The following is a 23,545-nucleotide window of genomic DNA, read 5'->3' as shown; positions in this document are numbered from 1 at the left end:
ACTTGTCTAAAAATAGCTTCATCTTTGCCGTTACATAGACCTAGTATTGAAGTTGTAAGCTCCTGGAATAGCTTTCTGCGTAATAAGCAATACGTAGCGTATTGCTTAGGCGAGGCAAGCGATATGCAATGACGTATGCAATGACGTTAGCAATGTTAATAATAATGTTAATTTTTTATAATTTCTTACCCGGTGTTGCATGAGGAGAATATACCTTCATCTTAATAGAACCTGATTGGCTATGCCATCCTGCAAAAGTGCTGCACCTCTGGTGACAGCTATACTCCCCTTCATCATCTTCAGTCACATTCAGAATTTCAAGGTTGAAGGCTTTCTTGCATACGCTCTTAATCTTTTCAAATTTCACTATCACATACTTTCCATCTGTTTTTAATGGCTCTGGGTTCTTGTTGAAATGCCAAGTGAACCCTCCTTGGCACCAAATAGCAGCAGTCCGAGAAACCAAGCAACGTAAGGTGATGTTATTGAAGGCATTCACTTCAATCTGAGGGGGTCCGATAGCTTTTATGAAATCTTTACCTATGTGAGAATAACTTCCGGATTAATTGTTTGTTTTGTTTATCTGTTGAAGCTGGTTAGTACATCTTGGGAGCTATACAGCTGGTATGGACTATGGACCTGCCGTAATTTTACACTTTAAAGTTCAGACCTCAAAGGCCGGACCACAAAACCATGAACTACGGCCCTTCCCTTCTCGAGCAGTGTGTGGGTTCTTTAACGTCCCACAGAATTATTTACAAATAAGTGTTGGTGAGCCTACGCAGGGGCCGCGGAGTACGTTTGAAAGTGGAGGGGGAGGGAGGGGGGGGGGGAGGGGTGGGGCTCGGTTTTGGTGAGGATCACAGAAGTGTGAGGGGAGGGATGAGAGGTTTCAGTTAATTGAGTGTCGCAAGTAATTAGCGAATTACTCTGGTTTTGCATTAACTTCACTCAGTGATTGGTTCAAAGTTCTCGCGTAGCAGTGTGTCGGGCTACGTGTAATTACTTCGAGTTTTGATAGGTTTACTGGATTGTCTCCGTCCTTTTTGATTGGCCAAAGTAATACTTTGGTTTTGGTTTTACGACACTCATTTGAAAACCGCTATATTTAATCTCAAAACTGGTATTTATTATTATTTTTTGTTAGTATTTCGACAGTTTATAGAGATAGACAAACGTCACAAAGAAAGTAGCAATCAAAATGCAGAGAAATTACATGTTTTACCCTGTAATCATGGAATTAAAATTATATGTGTAATTGAAATGTATGTATAATTATAAAATATAATTATACAATAAGTATAATTAAAATATATCAGTAAGGAAGCACTTACACTTGAACCTGACAGAGATGGTTTCACTGGCGCTACTTGACCATCCGCTGGCTAAGTTGTTTGTTCCTGAGCAGGTGAAACTGCGTCCATTGAATTTTTTACGGCCCGGTATATACAGAGTACTAGTAACTTTAAAAATACCATCATCTTGTAACGTCTCGAGCTCTGTGTGACTCAATTCCTCGAACTCACTCATGATTGATTTGCCATCTACGTACCAAGTTATAAATGGTCGAGGCCTTCCTTCGAATTTACATGACAAATTTGTCCCTATGTTTTCATAGATTATTTTAGGGGAACCTGGCTTTGCAACTGTCAATGCTCCTAAAAGATAAAAGAGACAGACAGACTTAGTAATCCTACTTGATTGGTGAGCTCAGTTAATGGCGGCAACCAAAAAAGATATCACTTACTAGCTAAGTATATTTGTCTTTCTGAATTTCCTGTTTTCAATACCATGCACGGTAGGCCATCCGCGGGTGCAGTTACTGTTCGGTACAGTTGCTTCCATGTCGTGTTTTGTGTTGTTGCTCCTCTATTTCCAATGGAACAGTTAAAAGGGACTTTGGAGTCTGGGTCGACTGTCTCCTCGTCCTTTGCACTGCCACTCAACTTGCAGATGATTTCACATTGTGGGCCACTCGCGGATGACGCATCTGTCGCGACCGTGAGAGTTAGATATAAAGGAAGAGATCAGTTATCTTTAAAAACGGCCAAGGCCGTTAACAACGATTTTTCGAGGTGTGCGGGTGGGGAGTAAAAGAAAATTGCAAATCCCAAAATAAAAAGAGAATTCCGTGGAACACACTGTTGTAACTTGGACTAGCAAAGCGGGTGGCCGAAACACGTGTGGCTTGTTAGCTAATTCAGCATTAGATAGTTAAGCGCACAAATTGACACAGGCGACAGCAGGACGTGTTAATCCAATCAAGTGGCTTTGCATTGACAGGTTGACAGAGGATTTAACAGTGTACCACGCGTGCGCTAGAGCGGGATTTTTCTCTTTATAAGTTGTAACGATCGATGTTGTCAAACTTGGAGTCAGGAGTTGATAGAAACGTTGTTTATTTCGTGCTTAACAAAAACTGTCTTACTGTCCGGCCTCGTGCTCTAACATCCGGGTCCTTACATTAGTACAATGTATCGCCAAATTAGGTAACAACATTACATCAGTCAAACCTCGTTTTTGGACCTTTATCCAAAAACTAAAAGGAACATCGTCGATGAACTCTTCTAATAACGAGTTGCCGTGTGAAGCTAATCGGGAGATTGAGGCCTGCAAGACCTACCATGCTGCCTTCAACGAGAGCATGATTTAAAATGGTTAGATCACCTGTTTGAAAACCTATGCGAGTTTGAACTTAACGGCGCAATCGATTCCATTTTGGAGAACATTGAAACAGACACCCAACAAAGTCGACCCAGCAACGACCGCATACGAAGTCTCGCCCAGGACGCAAGGCAACTTATGCGAAAGAGGCAAAAACTTATCAAGATTGCTGATAAAAGCAAAGATGGCTGGCAGGTCGTCGCCCAGTATGAATCCAATGAGCTGGCTTCAGGTTCAGAGGACGAGAAGCGTCTCAAAAAAGCTCGTGAGTCGGCCAGTCGTAAACGCCGTCAAAAAGACCAAGCAAACATTGAGCGCGGGAAAAAGGCGAGACTTAGTGGGGGCGCTGATAATCAGCTTTTTCGCGGTAAGACCTTCGATGACCTCGTTTTACTTTGTGAATTCTCATAATTCGGATCCGCTTGCTAATCCTTCCATATTCCTTGTTTGTTTGATTATTTACGGGAATGGAAGGGTAAAATAATTTACGTTCGGTTGAGCGAAGCGAATTAGAACGTAAATGAATTTTCCGCTGGTATTCCAGTGATTAGTTATGCTTCAATACCTTCGCTCCTCCTGTCTCACCTTCTCACTTGTTCTAATTATGCATAACCTTTGATTGGTTAGTCCCTGGTATTTATAACCTCTGTGACCGTTGAATATTCACTCACGCTAGCGATCCACGCAGTTTATACTTCAGCATTTATCCCACCCTCCCGCCCAGCTTACTGCAGTTGTTGTTATTTTTGTTTACAGGCCGTAGGGATGCTTGTTATGAAGGGTTCCGCTGTTTCAAATGTGGAAAATACGGTCATTGGGCCAAAGACTGCCGTTCTGCCTTCTGGCCAGGAGGACACAGTTACCAGTCCTACAATCACAACTCCTTACCAGTACCTTCCTACAACAAGCCAACAGGAATTCAATCAAGCCAGCCAGCTATCAAGTATTGAGGAAGACTTAGCGCAGGTAGAAGAAATTGTAGAAAAATTCGAAGTGGACAGTGGGCTATCTTTAAGCGTGAAGGGTAATCTGAGAGCTAACATCGAGTTTTGGAAATTTATTGGTGCGCCTTATTTTATCTTATCGCTAATTGAAAACGGATATAAATTACCTTTTGCTAGTTCGCCCGAACCCGTGAAGCTCAGGAATAATAAGTCTGCTAGATTCCATGCCGATTTTGTGGACCAAGCTATCCATGAGCTTGTTCTCTCTGGGCGTGTCTGCGTAGTTGCTAAGAAACCCTTGGTAGTTAACCCCTTATCTGTGTCAGTACAGCCATGCGGTAAAAAACGACTTACGCCACGTAAAGAAGTGTTTACTTAAACAAAGAGTGAAATTCGAGAATTGGAAGGTTGCTCTTTCCTACTTTACAAAGGGGTCTTATATGTTTTCCTTCGATTTAAAAAGCGGTTATCACCACGTTGAAATTTCACAGGAACACCAAACTTACCTTGGGTTTTCGTGGGAGGTGGCAGATTCTGGGGTTGAAATATTTAATGTATTTACCGTTCTTCCTTTCGGTTTATCCACTGCCCCTTATGTCTTTACTAAGCTCTTGAAGCCCTTGGTAAAACGCTGGAGATTACAGGGTATCTGTATAGCCATCTTTCTAGATGATGGTTGGGGCATAGTCCAGGATAAACAAGACTGTCATGCTACTGCCCGAGCTGTTAGAAACGACTTGAGCAGTGCAGGGTTTATAGCTAACGATGAGAAGTCGGTATGGGAGCCCACGCAGGTTTTAGACTGGTTAGGCTTGACTTGGAATTCGATCCTGGGCACTTTAAAAATTGTAGATAGAAGGATTACGAAGATTTTAAAAACCATTGACCATATTATCAACTCAAACTTTAAGGTTTCGACGAAAAGTTTGGCTTCTTTTACGGGTCAAATTATTTCAACGGGTCCTGTCGTTGGTAATATTAGTAGAATTATGACAAGACATTGTGTCATGTCCACCTTGTGTAATGACCGTTGGGATATGGAGTTTTACCTTGACGAGTACTGTCAGGAGGAATTGTATTTTTGGAAAACAAATCTTAGCAATATTAACAACAGACATTGTTTCGCATATACCTTCCCTAGTTCATTTGTTTATTCTGACGCCAGTGCTACGGGTTGTGGTTCTGTTATTGGCTTCAATAACGAGTACGTGTGCCATAGAATGTGGACGGATTCGGAGAGTCTACAGAGCTCCACGTGGAGGGAGTTATGTGCGATAGAATTTTCTTTCAATGATGAAATGGTATATGAAATCCTGAATTTTTCAGGCTTCTCTACGCAATTGTAAAAATTGCGTTCGTAACTGCGAAGATCATAGCTTCACTTGATTGAGAATTTTCTTTGCGTTCGTTTGCCCCAGTCCTTAAAGGATCACATGTCAAGTGGTTTACCGATAGTCAAGCTGCTGCCAGAATTGTTGAAGTAGGTAGCATGAAGTTGGACTTGCACAAAATTGCCAGAAGAATTTTCGATATTTGTGTTCAGTCAGGGATTTACCTAGACATAAAGTGGATTCCCCGCACTTTAAATCAACAGGCTGATTACATTAGTCGTTTGATAGACGTCAATGATTGGCAGACTACCAGTGATTTGTTTTCGTCCCTAAATGAGCGCTGGGGGCCGCATTCCGTAGATTGTTTTGCTAATTATTATAATCATAAGCTACCCCGATTCTTTTCTAGGTTTTGGAATCCCAACACGGCGGGTATCGACTTCTTTATTCAGCCACTTCGACAAAAAGTCGGATTTTTCTCTCTCTAACATTACTCGCTTTTGGCAGTTTCGAAAAGGAGACATAACAAGCGACAGAAAAAACGCAAAAAAAATTTCACTTCAGAAGGGGTATTGGCCTCTAATAGCAAATATGTTGTTTGCTTCAAAAAATTGTTCGCTGGAAAAGGTGGCCTTTATGAATTCATCATGTTTTATGATATGCGAGCTTAACTGGATAGTTTTTATGGCAATAGAAAAATCATTTTCTTGTTATTTTTCAAGGAAACCTGACGTACATGGTAATTTGACACGATTGAGTTTCTTGTCTTCACGAAGAGGTTTTCGCCTCTAAGAGCAAATATGTTGTTTGTTTCAATAAACTTTTTGCTGGAAAAGGATTCTGTGGTATTTTCTGCCTTTGTGAATTATAATATCGTGTTGTGTATTGAATTTTCGAGCTTAAGGTTGAAATGTGATATGGGAGAATTTCTTGGTATTGCCCTGTAAGCAGGAAGGATTCACAGGCCTGTTGGAAGCGTGCTTGAGTTTCAACAAAATGAGCCCCAAAATCAGTGAAAAATTGTGACGCAGATGAATAATAAAGTAGCTGCTATTTCCAAAATGATGGAATTACCTGGTGATAAATAACGTCGTACGCGTCTTGGAGAGTAAATTTTGACTTTGCATAAACAAATTGTCAACCTCAAGAGTTGGGCGATTGTGATCTTTGTTTTGACTTTGCTCATTTCATTGTCAAACTTTATAACAATTGATAGAAAAAGAAATTTACAAAAACCCGGTATCTTGCCATCATTTGACACAGATGCTTCACTGTTTGGCGAGTAAACATGCCGCGGTAATTTAATCACGGCGCCCGCTGAATTCCGGCCATGTCACTTTCGATTTTGCGATTATTTGAACGTAGCAAAAATCTCCCAAAATGTTTGTCGCTGATCGTAACTTTTTATATTCTATATTCACGGTTCAAAATTAATGTTGTTTTCATGTCGTAAGTATTTTATTCTCGATCGACCGTCCCGGAAATTTCCTTCTGCTCTTTCTAAAAACTGTGTCTCAATAGTTATTTACTTTTGCATCAATATCTGTTTTGCATAAAGCAAGCTAACAAACTCTGTACCTTACTGAGTTCGCATTTGTTAGCGTTAATAGTATTTTCGGTCCGATGCTTCTGTTTTATGAAAGGTATATTGTTTTGGTCTCCTATCCTGATTCTAAACACACCGGACAGGGCTTAACTTCAGTGAACTTAAGTATTACAAAGCTGTCAGATGCTCAGAAGGCACGCTTAAACTTGTGGTGAAAAGAAGTTGTGAGGGAACTTGAAAATTATCAACATGTCAGCCCAGAAGCCAATGCATCTTCTACAAACGACTATGTTGAATGACCTACCTTTAAGAATCATGAAACACATTGAGAAGCAAAACAAGAAACATTTGACAAGACATATTGTAAAGTCTTTTTGCATGTCGCCCGTTTTCCGTCCGTGCTTACTCTTCGCAACCAGTCACCAGGTGTCTTTGATCCGTCTGTGTCATGTATTTTTTATATTCATATTTTTATCAATTTTTGTGGCTTCCGCTTTCCATATATGGAAGCGAATCCATTTAGTCATCGCGTTGAGTAGCAATAGAATACGAACAGGCTCTGCCGATTTTGATCCAATTGCTACGAATTTCATTCGGAAGTAGTACATAGTTGCACGATCGCTACGAAAAATCTCCGACTTTGAACATTGCTGCGACGCTCGCGGAGGGGAAGTTTGACGGAAACTGTACACGAGTATTTTTACTGGGTTGCCGTAGGCAATCCCAGTCTAGAAATGGAGGGCATTTGTTCGGTGTTATTATTATTTTTTTCTTCCGTGTCGGTAAAAGTCTTGCCTGTCACTCCCCTGGTAAGTGGTATCTTTGTGCATAGAGCCTGCTGCGCGTATTTTCTTAGGATCGAGAGGGTAGTGGAACTGCTTAGATTTCTCTGGTGGACACAAGAGCATAATTAACTTAGCTTACAATGGCGTCGAAAGTCATGTAACGCGAATGGCGTTTTACTGGATCCTTAAACAAGTGAATTGGATAAACTACGCAGGCGGTGAAAACCAACACCTGGAATCTCAAAAGCGACGAGTAATGGACTTCGACAACAATCTGTCGCCCGTCGAGCAGAAATCAAAGTGAGCTGCATTTCTAAAATAATATTTACCAAGTGTGTTGTTATGAAGAACACTGAAACCAAATGGAAAATTCTCTGGTAACTTATGGGTTCAACAATGACAGAGAACGAATCGAACACCTTAAGTGGATCTGTGATCAACTCTGCACAGTCTTCAGGTAATGTGACAGCCAAGACTTATTTGAAAGAAAGCTTGTCTATTTAGTGCTTCATTATTCAAGGAAACGGTTTGATCCTGAAATTTTAGTTTGTTGTAATATTGCGCATATTTGACGCGATTGAGTTTTTTCTCTTCACGCACGCAATAATAGCAAATATGTTGTTTGTTTCAAAAAATTGTTCGCTGGAAAAGGTGGCCTTTATGAATTCATCATGTTTTATGATATGTGTGCTGGATAGTTTTTATGGCAATAGTAAAGCATTTTCGTGTCAAAATGAGGTTAGCATTTTTGTGTTGTGCTAACTGAATTAAACATAAAGATACATTCTGCCTCGTGAGTTTGTTATTCTAGTTAACCAGCAATGGAAAGTCATTGCAACGCGAATGGCGTTTTAGTTCATCTTATGTTGTTTGTTTCAATAAAATGTTTAGCTGGAAAAGGATTCTGTGATATTTTCTGCCTTTGTGAATTATAATATCATGTTGTGTATTGAGTTTTCGAGCTTAAGGTTGAAACGTGATACGGGAGGATATTTTTAGTATAACTCTGGAAGCAGGAAAGGTTTCATGAGAATAAACAGGTCTGTTGGAAGCGTGCTTGAGTTTCAACAAAATGAGCCCCAAAATGAGCAAAAAATTGTGACGCCGGTGAATAATAAAGTAGCTGCTATTTCCAAAATGATGGAATTACCTGGTGATAAATAACCTCGTCTTGGAGAGTAAATTTTGGACTTTGCAGAAACAATGGCGGGCGATTGTGATCTTTGTTTTGAATTCGCTCATTTATTGTCAAACCTCATAACACTTGACAGAAAAAGAAACTTACGAAAACCCGGTATCTTGCCATCATTTGACACAGATGCTTCACTGTTTGGCAAGTAAACATGCCGCCTTAACTTACTAGTAATCACGGCGCCCGCTGAATTCCGGCGATGTCACTTTCGATTTTGCGATTTATTTGTGCAGCCAAAACGTACAATAACAAAATTGAACGTAGCAAAAATCTCCCAAAATGTTTGTCGCTGATCGTAACTGTTTATATTTTATATTCACGGTTCAAAATTAATGTTGTTTTCATGTCGTAAATATGTTATTCTCGAGCGACTGTCCTGGAAACTTCCTTCTGCTCTTTCTGAAAACTGTGTATCAATATTCATTTACTTTTGCATCAATATTTATTTTTGCGTAAAGCGAGCTAACAAAATCTGTACCTTGCTAACATTTGTTAGCGTTAATAGTATTTTCGGTCCAATGCTTCTGTTTTACGAAGGCGTATATGTTTTTGGTCACCCATCCAGACACTAATCCCGCCGGAGAGGGCTTGACTTTAGTAAACTTTAGTATTACAAAGCTATCAGATGCTCAGATGGCACGCTTAAACTTGTGGTGAAAAGAAGTTTATCAACATGTCAGCCTAGAAGCCAATGTTTCTCACTTCCCATTTATTTTCTTCAATCTTTCTGGGTTCAGTACTTTGCTAGTAACCACATGTCTTCTTAGGCTATTTACCCAAGGCTTCTACTATGGCACTACAATGGTAGACAATACCAAAACAATATCGTGCACTGTTAGAGCTACATATTACGCAAGGACAGATTTTTTTCGTCGTACGAACGTGTGAGAGCCTGTGACTCAAAGGGCCTCTGCTGGTATGACTTCTGGGTGACCCCTTAAATGGTCTTAATGACCCTCCAACTTGAAAAAATTGTCTGGAACGGTGCACGTACCACAGGCAACCCAGTGTACCGTCAGGGAGGGTCTAGTTCTTTTTAGCGACCTCTTTTTTTAAATAGACTTAGGCTGATTATGTAAACGCGATTTAGTGAGAGTCGGAATTAGGTTTCATTTCCTTCGGTTAGTATGTAAAACCACGTAAGTTTAGTTTAGCCAATTGGCGGTTTTGTGGTCTTGGGCTTGGCAGCCAAGAATAGTTTTTTGTCTAAGCTCTATTTAGTACTAGTAATAGTTTTCACTACATCTGCCCCCGCCCAAGTTAATACGGATGGCAGTTGAGGTGTTTTCCAATTAATATGTGCTGCACATGGTGATGTTTTCATATTATAGTACATGTAATTAGGTAGATAAATGAGAGTCTGCCTTTTTGTCGAGGGTCGAGAGTCGACGGTAGCATTTCGAGGGTCGGGGATTCTTTGTCGACTTTCCCTTTTTACCGAAAAAGGTCCTTAAGAAGGAATTCAATTGAGACAATACAGAGAGTAAACTAAGAAAATAATCAACTACAGTGTAGTGGATGTTACCTTCCTTTATGAGTCAATAAATTCTCATAACTTTTAACTGATATCAGTAAGGAAAATTTAAGACGGTTGATCGCGATTCTTCACAGCTCATGTTTGTTTTGTTTAATCAACGTGACCCACATTTCCTCTTCTAGGCATGCAATCGTATATCCTTCGGTGCGATATCCTGAAGCGTGGAACAAAGCTGCTCACATGCCCTTAAGCTCGTATGCTCTTCGTTTTCATGTTAGATGTTTTCTATATTCAGATGTTTCAACCATTTTAGAAGCAAGACTATTGCAAAGAAATATCTGAAGCGTGACCCACCACTTTACCCCTTATCTTGTGTGGTGTAATCGGTTTTGTCACTATCTCAGGATTGTGTCGCAGGTTGGAGATTTGGTTGATCCGTGCTCACACGTGCCGATCAAATGTATGATAGAGGTCTTCTAGCAAAAGAGGAATATTCTTGAGACCATTTATTTTCTACAAGAATTCAACATGTCAAGAAAGTTGTATTGAAGTTGTCAGATTTTGATCGACAAAAAACCTGTGTTCTATAAAGACTGGTACACTAGCAATATCATTTACGTAAGTGATCTTTTGAACGAACTTAAAAAGTTCCTTACTTTTTCGGAATTTAATGCAAAGGTTAAGATGATTACACCCTTTACTACATACTGTGGTCTAATCGAGGCTATTCCGTCCCTCTGTAAAAAGAGTCTTAAAAATCACACACCTTAAGAAAACATATGAGCTGCCGACAGCAGATAGCTTTTTTGATCTACAGCTTACCGTTTAAAATCACCATAGACGTAAAGCTTAAAACGCTCCAGTACAAAATTTTACAGAACATATTACCCTCTCAGGCGAGCTTATACCGAGATGGCATAAAAAACAGCGATCGCTGCACCCTTTCCTTTGTAAAAGCGAGAAGCAAACATTAGACCACCTCTCAGTCTCTTGCATCAAAACTGCCTCCTTCTGGAATCAGTTTCAAATTTGGTGGTATGAAAAAACACGAGAACAGATCTTGTTAAATTCAAGTATTTTTTTATACGCTTGCCACGTTAGGTCGCCTAATGGGCAGGCACTAAATTACTGTATTCTTGCTGCAACTTTTTTTTTTTTGCGCTGGTGGGTGGGAGGAGGAGCTTTGTTTCCGGACTTTCCTTTGGCGGCTGCATGAAAGACTCGCCATTCTAAAAGAGATTGCTACTGCTAAAAAATCACTAAAAATGTTTTGCGAAAGTGGGCTTTTCCTCTCTAAGGAGTTTTATTTTATTTTTTATTTTTTTGTTACTTCTTCTTTCCTTGTTCTCTTTCTCTTCCGGAAGTATTGAAGCACGCAATAACACGCAGAGAAGCGATGTAATCTACAGATTGTAATCTAGTGTTTGTAAACAGCATTATGGGTACCTCATGTTATTCTTGTTGTATATTTGTGCTAAACAAATTAAGAAGAAAGTAATCAAGCTTAGCAAGGTAGAAATTTTTATGTACCAAAAATATATATAAAGATGGCACCGCCGTACAAAGCTATTAAACGTTGCGGGAAACGTTTCGGCAAATGCCGCGATAAAAGTGTACAAACTTGAGACACTTTGACAAGTTGTTTGAAGTAGTCTACCACATTCATTGCCTCTGAAATTGTTGAAACATCGGACTTTCAATGCCCATTTTTGTACCTCTGCGTAAGATACTGTTGTAACGCAATGTTGTGTCACGGAAAATCCCTTCCAAAAGCGCCTTTGTGGATGTGGCATAAATGGTGCCCAATAACAACAACAATAAAGATAATTCATCGAACTGTAATTATGGAGAATAACAACTTCGTATCTTCCGTAAATGTTGTGTTTTACGACGAAAACTGTTTACAATTGTTTTCAGACAATCCTGGACAAAAGTGTTGGGAAGGTAGCGTCACTTTTGAGATAGCCTCCCTCCCCCCCTTATCAATGTTGGATTTTGTACCAAACAAAATGGTGACTTTTCTTCCAACATTGAATATGGGGGAGGGGGGCCACAAGAGCATGCTCTTTCCCAAATAGTTCAGCCAATAGTTAGAATAATCGAATTAGGTGTGAAGTGAAGTGATGCGCGCAACCTTCCCAACAACTTTTGACCAGGATTGTAGGTTGCCTCCTCGGGTTTTGGCCCAGAACCCTGCGGGGGCAATAAGCCTTCTATAGTTTCATATTGATTTTGAGGGAATTGTAATTGTGAGAGATCTTCCATCTCTCTGGTGAATAAATCTTGTGATACTGTGACAAGTGTGGGCTTCTTTCTCGTGTTTCCCACATTACTGGCACCTCCGACGGGACAGTCTCCGAGTAAAGATGTCTTCGGAGAAAGGCTCTTCATCTTGGGATAAAGAAGCTTGATGAGATCATTGCAAGTCTTGAAAAACAAGCCATTGATCGGCAACGTGCGTCTATCATATCTTTGGCTGGTGAAATCGATCAATTGAGAGGATCTATCACGGAGAGCAAGTTTTCTCAGGGTGAGTCTGAAGAAACGGTGTAGGTTTGGTCTGATGGGATTGAAAAGATATTAAATATAGACGGAATGAATAAATGGCGGCCAAAAATGTATTCTTTTGTTTATGCGCTAATTAGACTGACTAGCTTCGCTCTCAAGAAACATTTCTTTTGTATTTTGTCCATGAAAACGAGGCTAGAAAGTCTAATTAGCACATAAACAAAAGAATAATTGTTTGGCTGCCATTTATGCATTCGGTCTATGACCGATGCAATCGTGGAAAAGCTCTCTGAATGCCTTGATGCAATTGTAAAGGAGAAGCATGACCTTGAACGTGAAGAAGCGCATGGAAAAGACCTGGCTTATGAAAAACAGCTACTCGACCAGAAGCTTGAAGCAGCCCTCAAGCAAATGAACTGGAAGAGAAAAGGTCGATTGTAAAGCTTCCCCAACTCCCTATTACCCCTTCTGAAGGGACCGTAATCGACTGGGTGCGTTTTGAAAACCAATTCATAGCAATGGTAGATTCTCAGAACGTTCCTCCGGTGACAAAGTTCTCACACCTTAGGAGCTATTAGTTTCAAGAGTACTAAGCGCTATAGATTGTCTACCATTCAATGAAGAAGGCTATCAGCGAGCTCTGAAATATCTTCGCGAAAAACATGGGCACCCAGAAGAAATTTAATAGCGGGAGCATATGTCATTAATCTACTCGAATTGCCAGCTATAACAGAGAAAAATATTGCCTAGGTCCATCAGTTTTATGAACAACGTTTGTTCACAGTTGAAAGCCTGGAAACGTTAGAAAAACTCGAATCTGTCCGAGGCGTAACTTATTATGTTATTGTGAAAAAGTTAGAGTTTCTTCGAAGCGAATTGGTGACGCACGTGGGCGGTGATTGGCGTTCGTGGTCCTTTAAGGAATTACTAGAGGCCTTGCGCAAGTGGACGGCCACAAACTCAATCGCAAAAGGGTCTGAGAAAGGCAACCCGACAAAGGGCAACCCCTTACCCAAACGTCCTAATGTCTCAAGCGAACGTGCCCTTCACTCTCAGGATTGTGACACCAACAATTACGTCTATTGTGGTAGTAGTAATCATGTATCTTCAAGATGTGATAAGATTTCCACGCCAGCCGAACGGAGGACATTTCTAGTAAACAAAAAACTTTGTTTTAATTGTGCTGCTGGTCAACATAGTGCCATGAAATGTCTCAGCAAATTGTCGTGCAGTATTTGTCATAAAAAAAAACATCCGTACATCGATTTGCGAGGGAGGAATTTCCGGTTCAGGTCTGTACAACTAACGTAGTCGGATCATCAGTAATACATCCTGTAGTTGTGAAAATTCAATAAACCTGAAGAAGGCTGGTGTTGGCCAGACGAAATATTGTAACAACGCGTATGTTCACGTTGTCTTGACCAACCTTTGCAGTATATTTTCCATTTTAAAAGTTTTTTTTGGTGTGGTCACGATCTATTTTGATCCAACGTAGAGCAAGTTTTGATCGTACACGGTTTTTGCAGTGGTTTAATCCTTAAAAAGTTGTAAACGAGTGTAAACTGGAGTATTGCCTCCTCGATGAGCTCTAAACTTGAGCCCGTGATATGGTTACGTGATACTGGTCACATTGGCATACACGGAGGGGCGGACGTACGGACGTTCATGACGTCATGGCTATAAAACCAAATTTTCTCACATCCATGGGCTACTATATTTTCTTAGCTATGGTGCTCCGCGCGCGCGCGCCTTGCGGAGCTCCGCTAAAAATTCTTCTCCAATGTTGATATCAAATTCACATTCTTGGTATCCCTTTACTATGCACTTGACTTTGATGTTTGCATTCAGTTCCACATCTTTTAAACCATCCTTGTTTTGATTCACAGTAGTTTCTGCCATTGCTGTTTTAAAAGTAGTATGACCTCTACTAGATGTGACACTGACTCCAAAAAAGGCGGTTTCCCGCGTCTTCGCAGCAATGTTTATCAGATGCCCTTTGTCTTTTTTGGCATTCTTTAAATTACCATTGCATAAATTTACCGGAAATCATATTTATCTGCCGGAAAAACCACAGATACTGCGTGTATGGAAAACTGATAGCATAATATCATATGGCATCGAATTTTGTGGGCTGAAATTGTTACCCTTTTACACATTTTTTTACATTGGCCACGAGCGCGTCCACGTGGGAACGTGCGGCGCAATATAACTTTCATTGTGACGATCGCTAGTAAAATGTAATGGCAATTATTTGTTCACGTTTCTTTTCAAACACAGCAGTAAATTTAGCACACTGGTGATATTGTTTTCCAACCGGGTAACTTTTTAAATAAGATATGTCACTGCACTCTCTCTTCTTTGAGAGTATTAGTAGCTGTGAAGGTTTTAAATTGCAGCTTTAGGATAACGATTAACTCGATTCATCCATAGCAAGAATGGGCAAAGACAAAAGAGGAATTAAAAGAGGACGATGTTTAAGTTGCGAATGCGACAAATACGAAGCACAAGGAGGGCTTCTTTGTGAATACTGTGGGCACCCCCCAGTAAGGCACTCGCGCGAAGAAGAGCCATCGCAACCACTAGCAAAAAAACTGCGTGAAGGGCAAAACGATCAACCGAATGATGATATCAGTGTCGACAAGGAGCAAGCAGCTGGACCTTGCACAGGTGAAGTAAGTGTTGGCGATTATAGTGAAGTACAAGACGAGTTTGGTGCCGCTACAATACAAGCAATTGAACTCGTTCAACCGTAGTTAGTGTGGATGATGACGTTCAAAAAGACTTTGGCTATTTCGCATCAGAGGAGGGAGTTTCAACAAAGCTAGGAGAAGAGACCTACAGTAGTGCTCACGTTACATTGCAAAAGAAACTTGACGCCATTGTCTCTAATGAGGGAATCGATTGTGTGATTATAAAATTGCACATCAAGGAAAACAAGCCATTTGCAAATTGCAGCGTCTGTAAAATTGATGTTAACCTAAAAAATGCTCGCCAAGGGCCCCACTTTGTGCGGCAGCACCTAGCAACACAAATGCATAAAACCAATGCCATGATAGCTCATTCCAGAGATTCTAACATTCCGATTGACCTAGCTAAGATTCAAGCTCAGATTGATGAGAGATTCCCACACATTTTTATTCACAAGAAAACCAGTGTAGTCTGTCGAGGATGTACGAAGGAAGTTTCGTTGGCTGGCTCACGAAATGTGATAGGTAATCTCTCTCAGCATGTAGGAAGTGCTGCTCATCAGCAAAAGATGACCAAATTAGAGTCCGTTTCCTCTCGACAAATAACGTCATTTTTCAAGCCAGCTCGAAACACTCCTTCAACTGATATTGCATGATTGAGCAAGATTCCCGCAAAACAACTACGCCAGGGATTTTATTTGAGTTCATATGTGTACAGTGTAAATAGCGAAACTGTTTCTGTTAAGCCAAAGCTGTTAATTAATGACATTTAACCAGGGGAGGATGGTGGTAGGATAAGTTGGTATCCAGAACCACACCACATCACTCACATGTTTACCAGGGTTACAGAAGGAAAGGTGGAAGAAATCAAAGGAACCTTTCGCAGTCCTATAACTGTAATAGAGCAGCAGACGCTGGTAGTTATACAAACGACATGTGTTCCGCTTGTGCCGTAATTCAATCTTTAAAGTCGTTTAAAAAGCGAATCTTTCGACGGACTGAGTCCTGCAATGAAGACGGAGAAAGGGACCTTGCATCCGTTCGCAACGCTTTTTTAAGTCCAACTGAACTAGTACAGAAATTTCGGGACCAAAAAGCGACTCTTGACCAGAAAACTTCAGAGCTATTCTTTTATCAAGCGAAGAATTTGCGTTTACGAATTCGTGTCAGAGGCCTCAGAGAGAAACTTTGCGAATTTGTAAGGCATGGCTCCATGAACTCAATATCCCATAATCTACAAAGAGCAGCAGACATCAGACTGCTTGACGATAAGCAGAGGTTAATAGGAGTGTTGAAGACGATCGCGAAAAACGTCCATGTGCAGAAGAATGGCAGACGTTACCAGTTATCCTTCAAACTCTTTCTAGAGGTCATCCTGCTGTGGGGTGGACCGAGCCTTGCTAATTTTGTAGCCTTAAACATGTGTGGCCCTGAAGTGCATTCCATTTACAATCAAAACTGGGTCGACGTAAGTGGTGGAATCCAGGAAGGAAACTTTAAGAAGCTTGGCAGCGTCTATGAAAACATCCTGAGAGTCCGTGGCTTATCGTCAGTTCCTGTTGTGGCAGCTGAAGACGAGACTGCCATTATTGGTCAAGTTACTTACAATGAAGCAAAAGATGAGCTTCTTGGATTCTGTGGAGTCAGTGGCGATCAGCATCAGTGCCTTGATGCCTTCAGTGTGTCGGTTGGTGATGGTGAGGAAGGCTATAATGCTATAACATCGGCGTTTAACAACTACAAAATTGGCACCTACGCAAGAGCAATTATCTTTAATCCTCTTCATCCAATTCTACCTCGCCTACCTGTGTTAATCATACCCACATGTAACAAGGTTGACTCGCACTTTGTCTTCAGACAATGGCAAGAGGTACAAAGACATATGAGGCTGAAATAGAGTCTGTTGTTGGTCCCCTGATCGGCAACAGTTCTGATGGTGACTCCAGGAGGAGAAAGATAATGCTCCAGCTCAGTAACAGTGAAGTCGTGGAGAACGCGGAGTTCCGACCAGTATCCCGTGATTTGGGATTCGTGTTTACTTGTAGAAGAGAAGATCAGCCTAGTGGAGGTTATGTGCTCCGTGGATTATGCGACCAAGGCTACGTTCACAACCACAAGAAGCTACTGAATCCTGTTGACCACGCAAGTCGAGTTTTGACTAGGGGGCCTTATCTTGTGCACATGAACCACCTCCAGCTAGTCCACGATACCTTTCCCTTAGATGACCATGGCTTGGGATTAAGTGATATTGAACGTCGAGACAGACAGAACTGGGCATCTGCGCAAAAACTGTCCTTCCCTAAAGTGAGACATTGTCTTAAAAGGTTGATGAATGGAAACGGTGGCAACCAGCGTCCTAATCCAAATTTACTTGGCACAAATACGTATCTATTAATAGTATGGTATTACGTTGAGATTTTCTGCAGCTGTGTTGCTACTCATCAGACGCGAATCAAGTACGCAGCCACTGTTACCCACTTCCTTGCTATCTGGCACAATTACGTACAACGACATCCCGATTTAAGCCTGCGTAGAAATTGTATGACGCGCGAGACTTACGTAGACGTCCTCATTTTATGCCACTTTGCTGTTCTGCTTATCTCCTACATGCGCGACAACGTCCCACACCAAGAATGCCGTCTTGACCTCACTGGTTCTGACGTTCTTGAAGATTATTGGAGCAAGAACGAGCAGTGGGTAGGAAATCACCACAATTACAATTTCTGTGATCTTCAAAGAAATACGTCATATCATTACCCATATGATTCGGCTGGAACAGATCCGGGTTGATCCCAGTGCACCAGAGTTCGCAAGCCTCACCCTAAACAAGAAAGTATTTGGGCCCGCCAATATCTAGATGGTTTTACGAAAGTTCGTTTGGATGATTAGCCCACACCTGAGTTGGTGGTAGACGCGTGGAAGGTAGACATAAAGATGGCTTAGGCCCTGGCGCGTTCCGTCGGTATGGCTCCCGATGATCCTTGTGGTAATATGGTGTCAGGTGATGACGACGGTGACGACAATCATGGCGGTCGTAATTGCGAAGGCGAACGCATGGAGGAAACTGATTGGTTTTATCAACCTTTCCGGTATCCAGGAAATCAGTTTGAAAAGGGTAGAACTAGTCTCGAAGAAGACGACTATTCCAGCGTTAGCGATGAAGATGACACAAGAAATGGTGGCACCTGTCTTTCAGGTAATATATAATGATCCTACAATTCCGTGTATATATATTTCTATATAATGGATTTCAAGTTTCTAAAGAAACTGTGGTACTGCGTCGGTGGGAGAGTGAAACAAAATTTCATTTGCTCTCCGTCAGAGGAAAATCATTTGCTCTGACGAAGGGCTAACGCTCGAAACGTCAGCTTTCTAAATCTTTCACGGTGGTAATTCAACCTTTGTCAACTCGTTTAATCAATGCAAATTTTTATATCTATATATACTCCACCTATATTTCGGCCAAATACACCCACCTTCGCAATTACATATCGTTATTTTAATAATGTTGGATTACCAACGATGATGCAACTTGAAATATGTAAAAAAACTAGTTAGAGAAAAAACAAGTGACATGGACAATGATCTGTACTTTTATAAACATCCAAAACAAACTGTTAGCACTTTTTGCAGACGTAGCAGGTACTATAAGTGTCATTATGTTCAGGTCTCCTTAGCCAAATCACTGGAAACATCTGTGCACTTTAATTTTGTTTATGGTGGTTGTTGTTGTCTTTCTAAGATGATCTCCAAGCTTTCGAATGTCAAGAAGCAAATGACAGACCTCTGCTAGAGAACAACCAGTACCTTGACGATTCAGAAGATATAGACGTCACCAGAAAACACAGCCCAAGAGTTACTGTCCCGGAGAGTGGGCGGCTAATGTACAAGGCTACCCTAACATCACTCCTCAACCAAGATTTAAATTTGTCACACGACAGGTACGTGAAATACTAATCAGATAACTGTGATCTGCTAAAAACGAAATCTTTGAGCATTTCTATTAAGACAGGGAAAAAGAAAAAATGCAACGTAGGATGGCAATACCAGCGAAAAATATTTTGTACAGTTGTAAATTTCAACATTTTTCTAAGCGAATTTCGGGCATGAAAGGTATGCAAGTGTATAACCTAGCATCTGTTATGATCATTATTTGCAGACTCGAAAGGGCTCGCCAGAGACAAGAGTATAGCACCGAGGAACAGCCAAGGATACATGCAGGTGGACAGGCTGCTCTATTTGAGGACTATGCAGTGCTTGATAGACCAAACAGCTGCTTCAGGCTAGGAAACCTCGTGCGCTTTGTATTCTCCGGCAACCACGGTCCTGTAGAGTATGGACGGCCCGTTTCATACGAGGACCCCCAAAAAAGTAAAATTACGGCGTTCCTTCAGTTTTAGTGTAAGTTAAATCGATTCAGACCGCACTACGATCAAGACAGAGTTGCGCGTCACTCTGACAGCTCTGTTTACGGCGCTTAAGAGACATATCGGTTTGAATAAAATAATAATAAGGTCGGTAACTCTTAACACCAAGTGAAAACAGCAGATACTTGCATTTTTAGGTTAAGAATAACCGAGGTGACATAATGCTGAACACTGCTTTTTTTGCGGTAAATCATCCACTTATGCGCCGATCAACTCGAAACGTCAACATCCCCCCCCCCCTCCCCCGGGCAATTGAACTTTTGAAGATTGGATCATTCAAATTCCCGCCCCATCGGGCCAAAATGGTGTTCAAATGCCCTACCCTATCGTCAGATTTTCAAGGATTTGTCTGTCATACCCCATCAAAGAACAATCGTCGTCGGCTCCTGCCGTCTTTAATAAAGACCTCTTGAAGACCTTTTTGTAAGCCAATCGCTCATAAATGCTACATCTTTTCCTTTAAACTCTTCTATCTCGTCCAAACACGTGTTTTATAGCTGTTAGCAAACTTCGGCGCCCGAAAAAAACAATTTTTTGAAACCTGACACTTCCGGTTCAATTTTCCCCACCCCACGCAGGCAAAGGTCAAATTCCCCACTCCCCGGGCACAGAAGATAGTCAAATGCCTGTGGTTTGCCCGTGGGAAAGTTGAAGTTTCGATTCGATCGGCGCATTACTACGTTTCTTTCAAAACAATTTGTCAGAGGAAAACGCGAAGAAACAAGTCGTTAATGTTAATGTAGCAATTATACCTTGCAATTAGGGAATTATCGTTAATTGGAAAGAAAATACGAAAACAAAAGCGTCATTTCACTTCATTTTCTGACACATGAATATCAATAAAGATTTCCCAAGGGCAAAGTTTTACACAACATTTCTTTTTGGAGCTACCTTCGCTTGCAAAAACTGTCTCGTTTAAAGCAATGTGTCTCACGTTTCTGAGACGATTAAAAGGCCGTTAAGCGCCTTTACTTTTTAACTCAGTTAAAGCGAGCTAAAGTACCATAATCAGAATTAGCAAAATTTTATGTTGCTTGTATTCAATCTGTCTTACTTTATGGATGTCAGGTCTACCATTATAGTCTCCCCAATCATTTGAGCTTAAGTTTAAAGCGTGTCCAAAAGAGAGCCTTGAAAATTATATACGGTTATGATAATCATTATAGAGAAGCGCTTCAGATGGTAGGGCTGAAAACCCTAAAGGACCGGAGAGAAGACCTGTGCTTAAAATTTTTTAACAGCATTGTCTCCAATCCTTTGGATTGTCTAAATCACTTACTGCCTTTCGATAACCGAGATCAACTTATGGAATTGCGACGACGCAGACCATTTAGAGTTTCTTTTAAAACAAACCGGTTCAGAGATTTTCTCATTCCAGCAAGTGCAAGACATTTTAATTGACATTTATTATAATTATATACGTAAAATAGTTCTTTCTTAGATTTTATTGTTTAGTTCTACTACATAATTTTTGAAGTACACAGCTGTAGTTCTTGTGTTAGTATGATACTCTACATGTACTGCTGTCTCGAGCAGTTTGAATTTTAGGAGACTTTTATCACCCTGGAAAGCGAGCACAGAAATCATAATACCTAGCAACATTGTAGACAAAAGCAATAAAATACTTGCTAGGATAAACCTGTATTGTCTACAATAAGGCAGAACAACTTGAACAACTTGAACAACAACTTGAACTAGCTCTTCATTTTACATTTTTATTGATCTCTTCAGTTACACAATTGCTAATGTCCAATTCCTTGCTATTTCCATGGTGGCCTGAAAAATTATTAAAAAGGAAATAAATTAGAGACCAATATTAATTGGGTAGAGCCAGCAGTAATGCTGATTGAGTTTTCAGATCTAGCTATGGACTCACTAATCATTGTTATCACAGGGGTCCCACACAAAGGGTGAATTTAGAAGCAATGTATGAGGATAGCGAAAAGTTCCATAATTATATTATTGTACTATTCTGCAATAAATATTTACACAAGATGAGGATAAACTATCTGAAATGATGTGCTCTTGTTATTATGGCTGAAAATGGCAAACTGTAGCAATCTTTACCAGAGCAACACACGTCCTTGAAATCGCTAAATTTTCCCACAAGCAGCCACAATAACGACACGGCAGAACATTTCGGATGAAGGTTACTTTATTCTCATCTTATATGCAAATATTTATCCCAGAATTGTACAATAATATGGAACTTTTTGCGATTCTCATAAATTGCTTCTAAATTTAATAATACCAAGGGTCAAACACATTATGTGGGCATCCTGTGATTGTTAGTATTTGTAAAAAGTAGACTCGAGCCCCTGTAATTCCTAGATGCAAAACCTTACGCTTAAGTTGAAACATGTTTATTTATCATGAATGTCTTTGCGGGTTGGCCGAAAAAAAAAAACAGCTTGAGGCAATAAGATCTATTTGTCATCATCATGTGCAGAGCAGTCAACAAATTTAGCTATATATCTTTCCAGCTCAACTGAAAAATTAAAAAAGTTTCCCTTGACTCGCCAAATGTGACAGACATCTTGAGCTGGATGGATAACAAGATCAGTAAAATTTCTGCAGGCCATATAGGTCTAGCAGTTAAACTGGTCAAAATGAATGGACTTTCTCCATTACATAAACTATTTTAATAAAATTGAAAATGTTGCCATGACTGAACAACTGTTGAGCATCTTCCTCCCAATGACACTTGATAGACAACTGAATAGAGGGTCAAAGAGGAAACAAAGTTCTCAGTGCAAACCATGAATGCCCTAACTCAACCTGAAGGAAGAGAGGGGGTCGCAAGAATGAACAAACAAAGAATGTCCATCGTCACAAGCCTAACTCAACCTGATGGAAGAGAGAGGGTCGTAAGAATGAACAAACAATGAATGGCCATCTTCACAAGCCTAACTCAACCTGATGGAAGAGAGAGGGTCGTAAGAATGAACAAACAAAGAATGTCCATCGTCACAAGCCTAACTCAACCTGACGGAAGAGAGAGGGTCGTAAGAATGAACAAACAATGAATGACCATCGTTGCAAGCCTAACTCAACCTGATGGAGGAGAGAGGGTCGTAAGAATGAACAAACAAAGCATGTCCATCGTCACAAGCCTAACTTAACCTGATGGAAGAGAGAGGGTCGTAAGAATGAACAAACAATAGCCAATTTCAGAAACGTGAGGAAGCTGGGGATGAATTGCGACACGCAGCGCATACTGGGATCGTTTGGGTAGACACAAACATCAGTGTAATATGGCGGCGAATATGAATTCAATGAGCTTTTGTGAATCTAAAAGTTTTTCAGAAAAAGAAAACGAGCCTATCTCTCTAGATAACATCCCAATTTCTGAGGAAGATATTCCAGGTGCAACACTTCCCAGGGATTCACCGGAGGAATGTAAAGTTAAACAACTTCGATTCAAAGATGGCTTTTGTGTCGAGGAGCGAAGACTACGGGGAAGAAAGAAGATTTGGTTCAGAGGTTAGGAGTGAAGACACTATGCTATGTACACTTAATGTAACGAATCCTGTAGAATTTTAGGTTTGGCATATACATATTGAGCACTTCCCTGGTAAAACCTCCTTGGATAATTACCATTTGCCACATCCCTAGCTTTAATCATTTCTCCTTGGTTACTTAATTTTTGTCTCAGGGTTAAAGATTACATTAGTGGTGGCCTTCACCTGAGCAAGCTTCAAGAGCCAGATGGAGGCTTAAATGTAGCAAAAAGGAAGGCAAAACTTGGTGTTATCAAGGAAATCATGCCAGCGACACTTCCTTCGAGTTTTCCATCTGACGGGTTTTCAGAAAATTTAAGCGTCCTTCCAGAAATTAATTACGAAATCATTTGGAGATATATGATTGAAACGTGTGATTCCAAGAAACAACTTTCAACGGCGAAGCCCCTTGTGAAAGGCTTCAATTTCTTTAAGTCGGGGCATGTGTTGTCCATCAAATGTCAAAGACTGAATGACCACTTTT

At 40.6% G+C, this 23,545-nt stretch overlaps 1 protein-coding gene across 4 annotated transcripts in view; it reads right to left on the bottom strand.

The window, feature by feature from the left end:
* Nucleotides 1-23,545, bottom strand: part of LOC137989204 (fibronectin type III domain-containing protein-like) — an 88,545-nt gene that overhangs the window by 16,805 nt on the left and 48,195 nt on the right. For 2 of the 4 annotated variants that reach the window (XM_068835054.1, XM_068835055.1), the window contains exons 4-6: nucleotides 1,748-1,990; nucleotides 1,335-1,658; nucleotides 190-540 (exon numbers count right to left, since the gene is read on the bottom strand). The exons of 1 other annotated variant lie outside the window; for it this stretch is intronic. In XM_068835054.1, the coding sequence (XP_068691155.1) occupies nucleotides 190-540; nucleotides 1,335-1,658; nucleotides 1,748-1,990 (918 nt within the window). Of the gene's footprint in view, nucleotides 1-189; nucleotides 541-1,334; nucleotides 1,659-1,747; nucleotides 1,991-6,789; nucleotides 6,945-23,545 lie in introns of those variants that run through there. One more of the 4 variants, XM_068835058.1, reaches the window with a different exon arrangement.

The sequence above is a fragment of the Montipora foliosa genome, unplaced genomic scaffold, assembly GCF_036669935.1.
Source record: "Montipora foliosa isolate CH-2021 unplaced genomic scaffold, ASM3666993v2 scaffold_446, whole genome shotgun sequence".
NCBI classification, from domain to species: Eukaryota; Metazoa; Cnidaria; class Anthozoa; order Scleractinia; family Acroporidae; genus Montipora; species Montipora foliosa.
The sequence above is the reverse complement of the archived record's forward strand: the minus strand, read 5'-3'. Positions and strand labels throughout refer to the sequence as shown.